Consider the following 14,959-nt stretch of genomic DNA (forward strand, 5'->3'; position numbering starts at 1 on the left):
TCGGCCTCCTAGCACATTCAGAATAATCAAAAGGGAAACTTTAAGCTAAACGACACTATATAAATTGCAAAAGAGAGAATAATCATAAAATATTTTGTTAGGTATAACATATTTATATATCTTTGAATATGCGCGCCGAAACCCTTACAGCGGCTGTAACACGGTCGCATTTTTATCATTTGTCAGTATGCCCGTCACTTTCGCGCTTACATACTTGTTAGAAAGTGACAGGCATGGTGACAAATGATAAAAAGCCGACCATCATAGCCCTACAGCTTGCTTCTAGTAAGTACCATTTGTCATCTAAAATGTATCTTAGTAAATTTGTAATAGAACGTTGTTGCAGGCGGTGGCGGGCAGCGTCGGTGAGGAGCGGCGGCTGCGCGGGCGCGTGTGGGGCTCGCCGGCCGGCGCCGACGTGGACGCCGCGCCGACGCCCGCCCACCGGCTAGTGCGCGGTAAGTGTCGTGGCCGACAGGCAGTGTCGAGCACAGGTAAGGCTACAGGATAACTTACGTACATGTGAACAAAACCATCGCCATCTACTTCCTAAGCAGCGTACAGAAATGTAGTGTGCTTCGAATTCGACAGCTCATGTATATGTTACTGTACGGCACCGTACATTATGCCGTAACTCTGGTCGTCAATAGTTAACGTTTGACAATCCAGTCGGCACAAAATAGGGGGCGCAATTTATACTAAGACTTTACATCTCTTCTACAATCGAATAAATTACTCAATTCCAACTCCTTGAAAGATTCAACTAAACACACAGATATGATTTTTTATTCATTTATGTTTACGTTTCAGCAGAAGACAGTTCAGATGAATTCGAAGAGCCGATACCGAAAACATTTCAAGATGACGACTGGATGTACTTGCCGCTCCCGGCTAAAACTCCGAGCTTATTTGATATGGATCTCGACAGAGATGTTTGGAGTTTACCCGATCACAATAAGCTGGACAATTTAGGAAATAATATTGCTTCGGTCCCGATAGATTTCGCATCGGTTCCGCCAGATTTGGCTTCAGCTCCGATAGATTTTACTTCGGTGCCGACAGATTTCGCTTCAGCTCATACAAATTTCGCTTCTATTCCGACTAGTAGTAAAGTAAAGGCAGAGAAACCCATTAATGCTCCTAATATTCCAAACACGCAAGATAAAGTAAACGCAATCGATACTGAAGATATAGCTCAAAAATTAAAAGCGTTACTTTTACAAGCAGGGATCCCGTCCATTGATGAAAATTTACTTTTGAAAGGTTTACTAGCGGATAACAATAATCTAGAAAAAAGCAAAGATGCTAATACTACTTTAGATAACAAACCAGAACAAATATTAGATAGCAATAATTTAGAAGTAAGAACAGGTACTAATATTATCGTTAATAACAAACTACAACAAGTAGCAGATAGTAACAGCGTTAAAAATGAAAAGAATGCTAACATTACTTTAGATATGAAACCGGAACAAACACAGTCGCTCGACCTCGGACAATCTGAAAACGATTTCATAAATGCTTACAATGCATTGACTAGGCACAGCCCTTTACCTAGTGTTACTAATGAAAGGCCTGGTTATATTATAAATTTCAATGACTTTAATGCTACTCGCAATATAGTAACATTGAATAGTAATTATGATGCTGAAATACTAGAAACACCTGAAACACTACATCCACCTGAGCAAAACAATGCAATTGAGATTGTGCCCGGTAATGATCACATGGGGGATATTATCTCAAACGTAGCATCAGATAACACAGTGCAAGAAGCTGTATCTAGTGTTAGTAAAGAAAAGACTGAAACAGAAATAATAAACAATGTCGAAACTACCCAAACACATTTTGAGAGTAGAAACCAGACTTCTGCTAAACATACCATAAAGTCGAGAAATAAATTATCTACAGCAAATAAGTCATCAACAAACACAATAGAACGAGACTATCTTATTATAGACAATGATAAAACAAAGAATTTGAACGACATTGTAGATAATACACAAAAACTTATCCAGCAAATGAAAGCTGAAATTAATTCAGACATTAATTCTCTCCATGATTCAAACTCGTCACATAATGAGGCTGATAATAGTTCTAATGACTCTGATTTATCAACTGATCATGAATCATCATTCAGTGAATCCGATGAGGAAACAGACGACTTAACTACAGAAAATAAAGATTATACAAGTAGTGAAAATGAAGAAGAAGGAGAAATGCAGCAAAATACCGAAAAGGGCACTCCAGTCTTAGATAGGACTAGTTCTGAGGAAAACGAACAATTTGAAGAAGCAATGGATCATATAGAAGCTCAAACCGACGCCATTCAACAAACAAATTTTGAAATACTAAATTCCATCGCACGGAGCCTTCAAGAAGAACATACGATATCTATTCAGTTAGGAACAGAGACGGAGAAAACTGAAACACGTCCAAAGCGTCAGGACGTCAACAACAATTTTGCTACGGTTAATACCTTTGAAGAGATTTACGAAGAACTAGGCACGGATCAACCTGTCATACCGGAAAAGCAAAAAACTAACTCTGAACAAGACTCTATGATACCTAAAATCGAAAAGCCGCCTTATATTAAACAAGACATACACCTAATGGTTTTCCAGCCTGTACCAGCATTGGTAGCAACAGTAAGTGAAAACATACTACCGATAATTAATGCAACTATTGAAGAATTACCATTCATAGATGAACCACTAGAAACCCATGATATGTTAGATAATGAAACTACCGTAGAATTAAACATTAAGGAATCTTCTGAAGAAGATAATGATGATAATGTCACTAATATTAATCAAGTCGTAGAACATACTGCTAATGACGCTACTGTTGCTATTGAAATGGATCGCAAACCTTCTTCTCCATCCCTAAATAACATTAACACTACTGATGAAATTGTGGAACAACTAATTGAAATCACAAATACCCTTCAAAATAATTTGAACAAAATTGAAAATTCAGAATTCTCTCAATCTGACATTGCAAACGCGGATAAAGAGTATGAAGATAAGGAAATGCATATAAATCATGACATCGTCAATATCACGCCTCAAACTGAGAACATAAATATACATAAGCAAGTTATTGAAGCAGAGTCGAGATCTAGTACATCACCAGATAAGAAATCATTAAGTCCTCCTAAAGATGAAAAGAATACCCCCACCAGGTCCAACATACCAAAGCCTATTAAAATATTGCCCAGCATCAAACAGAAAGTAGACAAGATTGCTCCGAAGGTACTTGTTTCCAAAGTACCTGTACGGCGAGCATCTATAAAACAGAATCCCGCACCAGGTCCCCCTAAAGCTCATTTCGGGAATATCAGCAGCGGCCATGTTAAGCAACTACAATCTAGGTTATTTAATCCAAAAACTGGAAAAGCACCAGCACCGGCACCACCAGCCGCAAGTACAATAGAGGTTAAACCGTCAACATCGACTTTGAATAAGAAGAAGCCTGCTCCGCAACCTCCATCGAAATCACAACAACTTAAACAGCCCTCTCCGCCAAAAACGCCGTCAAAAGAAAAGAATGAGCCATTTTTCCGCGAGACATGTCGAACCGAAGACGAATGGACGGACAGTGATTCTGACGATTCGCAAATGCAAGTTGTGGTTAAGCCAGAGCCAGAGCCGGAGCGACGACCACCATCGCCGCCGCCGCCGCTCACTTTGCGTCGCGTCTCCGGACAGATGATCGACTTGGCTCACGTACGGCTTCCGGAGGGATCACCTGAGGTAACCATTCACTTTTATAATGTGATTTTCCAAAAGTTTCCGCCTATGGACCGCTCTTCCTATGCCGATAACATGAAGTGTAACTATCAATCTTGTATGATTTTCCATATCTACTAGAGGACCCCGGGGTCCCGTCTCGTAGGAAAACAGCTAAAATATGAGATGTTACTTTTCGATATCACCCCAATCCCCCAATCTGAAACAGCGCAAGAGTGTCAACGATCTTAAAGTACACCTGTGGTTACAGAGACAAGCACGCATGCTTCTAGCCGAAGGCGCGGCCGAGAGCTGGGAGCAGGCGCAGCTGGCGGTGGAGCTAGTGGCGCGCGGCGCCGACGCGCCCGCCGCGCTGCTGGCCGCGCTCGAGTGCGCCGACCTGCCCGCCGCGCTCGCCTACCTGCACCAGGACTGCGAGCTGTGCGCCTCCCGCCTGCCCGAACACCAGGTACGAGAGCAGGCAGCAGGCCCAGCTGGCGGTGTAGCTGATGGCGCGCGGCGCCGACGCGCCCGCCGCGCTGCTGGCCGCGCTCGAGTGCGCCGACCTGCCCACCGCGCTCGCCTTCCTGCACCAGGACTGCGAGCTGTGCGCCTCCCGCCTGCCCGAGCACCAGGTACGAGAGCAGGCAGCAGGCCCAGCTGGCGGTGTAGCTGATGGCGCGCGGCGCCGACGCGCCCGCCGCGCTGCTGGCCGCGCTCGAGTGCGCCGACCTGCCCGCCGCGTTCGCCTACCTGCACCAGGACTGCGAGCTGTGCGCCTCCCGCCTGCCCGAGCACCAGGTCTGTACGAGAGCTGGCAACAGATGCAGTTATTAGTGGAGCTTTCAGATTGAGGGCAGTTATTTCGCCCGCTCTTTACTTTCTACAGTTACGCCACTACTTGGCAGATCTAGCTTATCCGGTGATCTTTGTGAACACCTAGATTTGTCTGCAAATTTATGAACCTAACAATCCTTTGTTGATTTTATTCGAATTCGAGTCCGCAGCAAGGTCGATTCTCCATACAAACGTAGTTACGCTCTCATTTAAAAAACGACTAGCTAGATTGCTCTGAAACATTGTACTTACAATAGGATAAGATATACAGGATGATTGGAAATTAGCCGTATTCCATGAAAGGAGTTATTCTATGGGTCATTTGCAATGATTAAGTCCAGTCAACCAGGGGTCAAAACTCATTGGTTTTCAAGTTATTTGAGTTTTTTTGTTTAAAAACCCGCCTTTCGACATAAAAGTGGTAATAGTGAAAGAACTACTTAAATTTGGAATAAAAAAAGCATTTGTCTAATTGTCAATATACTACTGATTGCGTGAAATAAAAAATCCTTATCTAATCTTATTTTCAAGGGGTGGGGATGCTTTCCATGGGGTAGGGTTTGGTCAACCGAGCCTTATTTGTGGCATTATCTAGAAAAGGGACCTTATTGTCGATGGCGCTTACGCCGCACTGCGTCGCGCAGCATTGTATTTGTATCGGAGCATCGTTTATTACGGCGGAAGCGCCATCGACAATAAGGTCCCTTTTCATAGATAACGTCACATTTAATCTTCGTGCAGCAAATAATCAATCAGTTTCAACTTTCTTTCCATTTCGGACGATTATTAACAACTAAGCTTCTTCATCAAATGGCTGCTTACACATTTGAAGAATACATAAGAAGAGTTCGCTCGATTCCTCATGGACCCCATCGTCAGAACTCGAACTTGACAAAAATTTGTCTTGAAAATCTAATTTACTTAACAAACACAGCGAATATGACAAATCGCCAAACGTGTACTATTCGTCGTTGAAGAGTTCCATTCTGATTATCATCAGCAGTTCCACTTCATCAAATGTCACTTTTTTAAATGTAAATGCTTGATTTGTTAAAGAAAATACAAAAAACACTATATGTATGCCTTTTACAGTTGAAGAGTTCCCTCGATTCCTCATGGATCCCATCATCAGAACTGAGTTTTGACAAAAACGGGACCAATCTGTATATATATAAATCATCATAAATTTAAGAGCTGCGCTCTTGTCGGTGACGCTATCTCCAGGCATGCCTTTCATTGGCCTCTTCCTTGACGGCCTGATACGACACGACGTTCACTTTCTCCTTCACTTGATCCATGTATGCCCTTCTTGGCTTTCCTCTATTTCTCCTTCCTTCTACTTTCCCTTCTATGATGGTCTTGATGAATTCGTCGTGTCGTAACAGGTGTCCCAACATGTTTCCTCTTCTACTTTCGATGGTTCTCAATAGGCACCGTTTTTCTCGAACTCTATTTAAGACCTCCTCGATGGTTACTTTTTCTGTCCAGCTTATTTTCTCCATACGCCGCCAGCACCACATTTCAAAAGCTTCAAGGCGTTTTCTGTCTCGTTGAAGAAAAAAACAAACAAAAAAATAATTTTCAAAATTGGTTCAGAAATGACGGAGTTACGGAGCGCTCTTGTCGGTGACGCTATCTCCAGGCATGCCTTTCATTGGCCTCTTCCTTGACGGCCTGATACGACACGACGTTCACTTTCTCCTTCACTTGATCCATGTATGCCCTTCTTGGCTTTCCTCTATTTCTCCTTCCTTCTACTTTCCCTTCTATGATGGTCTTGATGAATTCGTCGTGTCGTAACAGGTGTCCCAACATGTTTCCTCTTCTACTTTCGATGGTTCTCAATAGGCACCGTTTTTCTCGAACTCTATTTAAGACCTCCTCGATGGTTACTTTTTCTGTCCAGCTTATTTTCTCCATACGCCGCCAGCACCACATTTCAAAAGCTTCAAGGCGTTTTCTGTCTCGTTGAAGAAAAAAACAAACAAAAAAATAATTTTCAAAATTGGTTCAGAAATGACGGAGTTACGGAGTAACAAACATTAAAAAAAAAAAAACAAACATACATCCGAATTGATAACCTCCTCCTTTTGAAATCTTGAAGTCGGTTAAGAATAGGTGCTTAGTGACGCCTAATTGTTTGTTTGCCATCCCCCCGCCCCCTTTTTGACCCGTCCCCCTCTCTGTTGAAGGTCGTAACCAATTCTTTATCATTACACGTAAATCGAATACTAAATATTTAAGGTAATAGGGTGACAGGTGCGAACGAAAATCACGTGTTCATTTCCATATATTATTTAAGTTTTGATTGCCGTTTTGTTCAAACGATTGTCACTTAGCCCCTTGATGGGTCGACCACCTGAAAAAGCACCTGTTCATTAATTTGCGTTCGATATAAATACAGATGGTGTCAATGCTGCGTTGCACGCACCGCTGCTGCCGCGAGTGTGCGCGCCTGTACTTCACCGTGCAAGTGACGGAGCGCAGCGTCGTCGACTGCGTGTGCCCGTACTGCAAGGAACCCGAGCTGGAGACGCTAGAGGAGGATGCCTGGCTCGAGTACTTCGCGCACCTCGACATACTGCTCAAAGTGCTGTTGGACGCGGACGTGCACGAGTTGTTCCAGAGAAAGGTAATCTCGCGTTCCAAAAGAGATGAAAGAGACGAATGATATATTATGTGGCGCTATGCAAGTTATATTAATATCGAGATTGTCTTTATCGAGTGAGAAACATCCCAAAAGGGCTGAAAATTATTTCAGATATTGTCAATGGCACTTGGTTTTTCGTTTACGGCACCTGTTTTTACTATGTAAAAAAAAAACAACGAATAAATTTATTCCGTGACCATAGAATCTGATAATTTCAGCCAATGCATGGTGCGCCTAAGTAGGAAAGAATAGGTCGACGATTCTTATAGCGGTGAAAATTCTAAATAATGAAACTATATTAGTTTATTCGACTCCGTTGAAGACAAAATTCTTATTTAAATATGATTAAATGCATTTGAAATAATAACGCACTGTGGTAAATTAGTGTACAACCCAGTTTTTAATTCCAGTTACGAGACCGAACTTTAGCGAGGGACCCGAACTTCAGATGGTGCGTGGAGTGTTCGTCGGGATTCTTCGTGCATCCGAAGCAGAAGAAAGTTCGTTGTCCCGAATGTAGATCGGTCAGCTGTGCTACTTGCAGGAAACCGGTGAGATTCACTAAATATTCCAAAATTGGTAACAAATGCGTGTCTTTCGCTAGCACAAATTTCTTATATGTACTACAATTACATCGACTTCTTTCGATCATTAAGGATTAAATTTCATAACAATCTTAGTATGTGTTTTAGAATCCTTCTTTTTTAATAACAAAACAGAAACAAACATGAAATATATTAACGCGGGACCCTCACGTATTTTAAGTCCAAGATTGCTGGACATGTTCAACGACTTGATCCGGATTCAATTTGGCCCAAGTTAACCTGTACATCTGTGAGCGAGACAGCGCTATGAACATTATATAGCGGTATCCCATTTGCACATCGCCACGAGGCGCGGATTACCATTTGTATGTTCGAACCGTTGGCGTCATCCTTGTCAAGCAAAATGATTATCGCAATCATCAGACTCCGGGGGATTTTTCTCGCAGTGCACAGCAGTGGATGTGTTTCTAATATCATGTGATGTTCCAGTGGTCAACGAATCACGAGGGTCTGAGCTGCGAGCAGTACGCGGCGTGGTTAGAGGATAACGACCCTGAGCGGTCGGCCGCCGCCGTGCAGCAGCACCTCCGCGAGAACGGGCTCGAGTGCCCGCGCTGCCACTTCAAGTACTCGCTGTCTAGGTGCGTCACTAGTGTAGTGTGAGGGCCTGAGCGAGGCGTAGCTGGAGGTCAAAGCTTTTTAAGTTACCAGCACATCAGAACTTTTTAAGTTACCTAAATGTATGTGTAATGTAATGTAATTTATTTACAGGGGCGGCTGCATGCACTTCACGTGCACGCAATGCAAGTACGAGTTCTGCTACGGCTGCGGAAAACCGTTCACTATGGGCGCGCGCTGCGGCCTGAGCGAATATTGCGCGCGGCTCGGCCTGCACGCGCACCACCCCAGGAACTGTCTCTTCTATCTGCGCGACAAGGAGCCACATGAACTGCAGACTCTGCTGCAGGTAAAGCAATCATCTGCTCTAGTACATTGGCGAGTGCGGTGTGGCTGGTTTTACACGCGCACCAATCGAGGAACTGTCTCCTCTATCTGTGCGACAAGTAGCCTCATGAACTACAGACGCTGCTGCAGGTAAAACGACCTTGCGGTCTACTACATACGGCTCACTATTGCGAGTGCGGCGTACCTAAGCTTGCGCGCGCACCACCCAAGGAACTGTCTCCTGTATGTGCGCGATAAAGAGCCGCGTGAACTGCAGACACTGCTGCAGGTAAAGCTCTACTACATAAGGTTCACTATGAGCGAATATTGCACGCTAGGACTGCACGTTCACAACCCAGGTAAATTTACGCACCTCCACCACACCCAAAAACCTCAATATGCAACTCGTATTCTCTATCACATAAAACCTATTGCATTGAGACATAGCATATGACGGCCATTCGACCTATAATGCAGGGTGTGCAGTGCACACGGGCGCCTGGTGCCGCTCGCGACACCTCCAAAGATGCGCGCTTGCGGCGCCGACGCTCTTGAAGACATGGCGCGGCGCCCGCGTTTTGGCAGACTACGGCTGCTGCTCGATGTAAAGTTGCCACAACGCTGTTTCATAACGATGACAGAGCTGAGCTAGATGCCAACACGCAAAAGACGCTAGTACAGTCAGCAAAACTGTTAGCTTAGCACCCCTGCATACAAACATGCTACGCTCATGTGATGGCCCGTACTCTACACAATAGGGCTTGTTATATCCACATGGTCGCCGGGCATTTGCGAACGGGGCCTAATGACTGTTGTAAGAATCGAGATCCGATAGCCGAGCAGTTTTCTACGGAAAATAGTTCAAGTGTAAAAATATGAAACATTGAATTCGATAAAAGTATTTTTTTACATTTAATTTAAATATTTTTAACAATATTCTAATATTTCGTGAAACAGAAAACTTAGCCCGGCCATAGGACCACGAGCCCGATATTTGAGCCCTAACCGTGAAAAACGAAAATATATATTTTCGAATATGCAAAAACGATATTAGATTAGAGATGCAGAAGCGAATTGACTCTAATAAGCCTTAACCTAACTTTTGTTTCAAAGTGTAATCAACCTTCAAATAAAACAGATACCTAATTAAATGTTATATTGGCGTAGTGTCGTTGTCGCATCGCTCAAGTAAGGATGCTAAGCACAAAAAAAAATAGTAGATTGACACGCTATTTTCTGTCTCTGTCAAAGTGTTTTTATTCGTTAGTATAGGTATTTCAAACTGATTACAGTGGTGATAAATAAATATGTGTTTCTCCTTGCCTGATGGCGTACAAACATTTTAATTAGTTCCTAATGTACTAATAGTACATATATAAGTAAGTAGGTAAATATTCTTTATTGCACCAACAATTATACATTTTACATACATGTAAAACTACAACTACTAATGAATTTTAAAGGAAAATAGAACCAGGAAATACCTAGTTATTATTAATATTAAGTCATGTCAAATCATAAGTATTAAAATTATACAGAAAAAAATCAGAAATAGTGTAAAAACAATTATCAATTAAAAATGTAACTATATGTATGAATTATTTTGGCCGCGCGCCTACTAGAAGGCGCCAGACCATTGGTTGCACTCGGGCGCTACGTGGGCTAAAACTGCCCCTGGAGACAATCGCCATCCATCCTGTAATTGCCAAACATTGCCGATTGCGTTGAGGAGCCATTAGACTTCTCACATCTTACGAAAAGATAGCTAATCGAGAAAAATGTTACAGATGAACAACGTCACATTCGAAGTGGAGGCGCCAGAAGGATCTCCAACTCGCTGCCCGGTGCAGCTGCAGCGCGAGACGCCCACCGGGCTGGTGGACGGCGCCTGCAACGCCGACGCGCCGCCTAAGCACGCCGGACTCTGCAAGTATGTGCATTCCCACTATTTAACCTTCGCGATCATGTCAACTCTTCCTATTTAGATCTCTAATTAGATAGCAAGTAACACAAGTTTACTGAAGGTTGAAGTAGTCAGAGCAGCTTCTAACGATGTTCCTGAAGTATTGCTACCTTATAGGGGTTATTATATATAGGGGTTGGGGGTTGTCTATCCCTTCTCAAGACATATAGTCACATCATAGACCTAGTTATGTTGTTTCCATACCCCTTTTAGGAGCAAGATAGCAGAAAGGGTCTGAAGAAAGATTAGATCTAATAATCCCTTATTACCTACATTGTTTAAAAATCATGGTGGACATAAACTGCGACCCACAGCACGAGAGCGTATAGGAGGGTGCAGTCACTCATCGCAACGGTTGCTTAACGCCTGCCAATAATAAAAACTCATCTACTCGTATCTTCCATGTTATATCATTATACCTACCTAACTCTGAAAAAGTAGTGCATAACTAGCCACATAAAGCACGCAGGCATTCGTTCTTAACGTTTAAATGTTCTCTTTTTGTGTGTAACATAGCGTAGTCTTTCTATTAACAATTATACGCTCAGACTGACAATTTATTTCTAATGATTACACTCTCTAATTGGTACCTATTGGAAAAGAGAGAAGGCGAGGACACAGGTAGCGGTGTGAGTGCCATTGCACTTGATACGGATGCGTTTCGTTACGACTTAATAATTACGTAATAGATTTATTACTAAAATTGAAATTGCGATTGTTATCCACATTCTTGTAACCATAATTTTATAAGGACTTTGGCCCGCACGGTCGCACTGGCGAGATGCCCAAATCATCTTGGATTTAAGGGTTCTGCAAGGCAAATTGCTGTTTAAAGAAACTCGAATTGAACATAAGACAAGATAATATTATTGTCAAAATAGTGTAAAAAGTTACATGTCGTAAATATAAATGTATCAACAACGAAAAAGTTCGTTTTAATTTTAGTTACATCGTAATAAACAAAGAATGTGAGCGAGCGAGTGCCTGGCGTGCAAGTTATTTAAGCATTTTGATGGTAGGCAATTTTTAATGTAGAGCTGATTACATTTTCCTTCCAGATATTTCAGAAATCTCATTTTATGACCAAATACCTACAAGGGCATTTCGGAAATCTCTTTAGGAATTTTAAAATAGGATACACGAGTCGTAGTATTATGAGACTGGGTTGTAACGAAACGCACCCGCGCCCGCAGGAACCACTACCTGGAGTACCTGAGCCGGCTGATCCGGCGGCGCGAGATCGACCCGCTGCCGATCCTCGGCATCGACGACCTGGAGACGCTCGTGAAGCGCGCGGCGCTGCGGCCGCCGCCGCGGCCGTACGGCTCGCTCGACGGCCTGTACCGCCGCGGCCTCGTCGAGGTAACTGGTCGATGTTGTCAGGGCGCACTACGTGGAGTACCTGGCGGCGCTGTGCCGGCCGCTGGACCCGATCCCCATCATGGACGTGCCCGAGCTGGTGGCGGAGCTGCGGCGCCGCGCGCTGCCGCTGCCCGAGCGCGGCCCGTGGGACACGGACCCCATCTACGCTGGCATGTGTGCTGAGGTTAGACCGTACTAATCTTCAAACCAAACAGTTATTGATTGTAAGGGCGTTTTCACGTCGTCCGATCCGATATCGGATGGAAGTAAAATGTAAGACGTGTTTTTCTATATTTATTTATCAGTACCTAAATCAATCATTATTACTAAAACTCGACAGATAACGCAAAATAGACGGACTTGATGCCATATGGCACTCTCCTGCAGCTGTTTTTGTTCATTGGCGCCTTCCGACATCCGATACTGGAAAGGCGCTTCCGGTAATTTCAGCCATAACGGAGCCTCCCGTCAACTGTCGGACCGATATTTGTTAGCAATGGTAGCATAATGTTTGTTGAAGTGTGCGTGACCGCTCAAGACGGCACCCCCGCGGCTTGGCTACGCGTATGTACCCTACATCCAATATCGGATCGGACAATGTAAAACGCTCTAATAGGGGAAAAGTCTGAGATAAAAACGTGCCCGTTAGCTTAACATCCGAAACATATGGCGCTGTACTGCACCATGTTTCCTGGTTACTGAATTGTTAAACGTCAAATTTTGACAGCCTAAGTTGCCGCATAAGTAATGTACCGAGCCATGCAGCGCTAGCGCCATCTCGACTGTCAAATTCGAAGCAAGAAATTGTCTAGACTTTCCCCATCATAGACACTTAATAAATCTTTGGTTTAATATCACTAAGTTTTCAGAGAATTAGGCATACCACTCGGTAATAAATGTAGGTATGTATATGAAAATAATAAAGCCAAAGAGGTGTATGCTAAGAATAGACGCCGGGCCTACTCGGGCGATTACCCATGGGGGTGTACGAGAGCCGGCCAGTGTGACCCAAGAACGACATGGCCATGGAGAGGTGGCCGTATTCTTATTTAAAATCCCGTTTTTTTACTGGCCGAGCAAATACGAACGCCGTTAACTTGCGGGTCAACAAGAACTCAAAATAGTAATTTGATTTACAAGGAGGCAAAGTTGTACTTTAACCCTCATGCTAATATTGATAACCGAGCAAGCAAAAGATCCTAAAATTTAACCACGAGTGGTTAGAAACATTTAATCTTAAACGTTGCGAGGGTTTTAGACATAAGTAACTTTGCTACGGAGTGAAACACAAATTTTATCAACGCGAGAATAATGCATACAGTTTGTAAAACGTTACCTATCAAATCCAAATGAACGCTATGAATGGACTTGTTTTTTTATTATTAATCCAGAAATAATTGTTTTGATCAACAAAAATTAACATAATTTTAAAGTCGTCTGCAACAGGAACCTTAAAATTTGCATCAACTTACTTGGCCACTCTTGTGGATAAAATGCAACTTTCTCGTCATTTTTTGAAGGCCTTTACGAGCTGGAGAATAAAGGTACGAGTTCGCAGCCGACCGCAGGCGACAACTGCAGACGACGTGTCGCAACGACACTACTGGTTTCTATGTATTTCTATGAAATTCCCTCCGTAGTTAGCGACATGAAGCTAGCGACGCGTCGCCGAGCGGCAGACGGCAGTGTCGCCCGACCGCAGATCAGTAGTGTCGCTGACGCCGGAGCAACGATACTCTCTGAATTCTTTCATATCGCTTTTCAAATGGTTTTTGATCAGTATTGAATAAGTTCCCTCACTTGCTCTGCATTTAATCATAGGACATGTGGCTTGTCGTCTTTTTCTGTATAATAAAAGCAAGTCATCATCATCTTCTTCCTCTTCTAATAAAAGACGTAAAAAATTGCGATCACTATTCTCGAACACGTCAGACATCTTGTTTCACGGACCGCTCGGAATCAACTGGATGCCATCTGCAGTTGTCGTCTGCAGTCGGGATCGAAATCATGACTGCAGCGACAGGACGCAACGACGTGTCGCGACGACATGAAGCGACGACATGTCGTCTGCTGGTGCTGCGTGCGGTCGGCTGCCAACTTGTACCTTTAATATTTGTTGACATACTCTATGTCTGTTACAGTGTTCCCAAAAATTGGCGTAGCTGCAAAAATGGCTAATTCATTAGCAAAACCTTATAATTCGAAAATTTCATATTTATTTACAAAATGATGAAGAATAACTTCTTATATTTATGTTTTAGATCGTGAAAGAAAAAATACCCTTGGATTGATGGCCGTTTCTCTACCTGCCTAGTGCCTACCATCGTACATAATTCAAACATAACAAGAAGCTACTTGTATTCCAGTATCTTGAAATGATATTGTTATTTATATTATTTATTATAAAATAAAATACCTATATTGCTTTATTCTTATTGTTTATTTATTATTCTGTCTCTTTACAGCTGTACTTTTATCCAGCAGAGTAAAAAAGCACATCAAGGTTAAGTAGGTATAGACAATAGTATTTTATGCAACTGTTGTTTAAGAGAGGTCAAAAAAGGCGAGTGGCGTGAGTAACAATTGGAGGCGAAGCCGAAAATTGTTAATAAAGACGCCACGAGTATTTTTGACTCAGTTAAATAACGTTGCATACAATACTTTTTCTACGACCAAGCACTTACTTTGAAATAAAATTGTAAATTTAACAATTTTTCCATTACATCTATCGCGATTTTGAAGGCAACAAATTTTTAGTTCTTGGGCCATCACCGATATTTTTTCAGGCGTAAACATTAAGTTTTCGTCTTCATCCATTTTAACTTGAAAGACACGCTTTTAACACAAAAGTGGAGATTTTATTCGACAAACACTTCTTCTTCCTAGCGTTGTGCGCCAAATCTTGGGATTAGTTTTTACGAAAGCG

At 42.8% G+C, this 14,959-nt stretch overlaps 1 protein-coding gene across 1 annotated transcript in view; it reads left to right on the forward strand.

Annotated features, from left to right (window-relative positions):
* Positions 1-14,462, forward strand: part of LOC133517937 (E3 ubiquitin-protein ligase lubel-like) — a 40,645-nt gene extending 26,183 nt beyond the window's left edge. Inside the window, exons 14-24 of the mRNA XM_061851420.1 lie at positions 347-458; positions 811-3,755; positions 4,003-4,200; positions 6,973-7,200; positions 7,629-7,769; positions 8,253-8,404; positions 8,535-8,730; positions 10,496-10,638; positions 11,865-11,955; positions 12,055-12,217; positions 14,295-14,462. Of these exons, the coding sequence (XP_061707404.1) occupies positions 347-458; positions 811-3,755; positions 4,003-4,200; positions 6,973-7,200; positions 7,629-7,769; positions 8,253-8,404; positions 8,535-8,730; positions 10,496-10,638; positions 11,865-11,955; positions 12,055-12,216 (4,368 nt within the window). The 3' untranslated portion in view covers position 12,217; positions 14,295-14,462. The remainder of the gene's footprint in view (positions 1-346; positions 459-810; positions 3,756-4,002; positions 4,201-6,972; positions 7,201-7,628; positions 7,770-8,252; positions 8,405-8,534; positions 8,731-10,495; positions 10,639-11,864; positions 11,956-12,054; positions 12,218-14,294) is intronic.
* Positions 14,463-14,959: the final 497 nt, after the last annotated feature.

Source organism: Cydia pomonella, chromosome 5, assembly GCF_033807575.1.
Source record: "Cydia pomonella isolate Wapato2018A chromosome 5, ilCydPomo1, whole genome shotgun sequence".
Classification (NCBI taxonomy): Eukaryota; Metazoa; Arthropoda; class Insecta; order Lepidoptera; family Tortricidae; genus Cydia; species Cydia pomonella.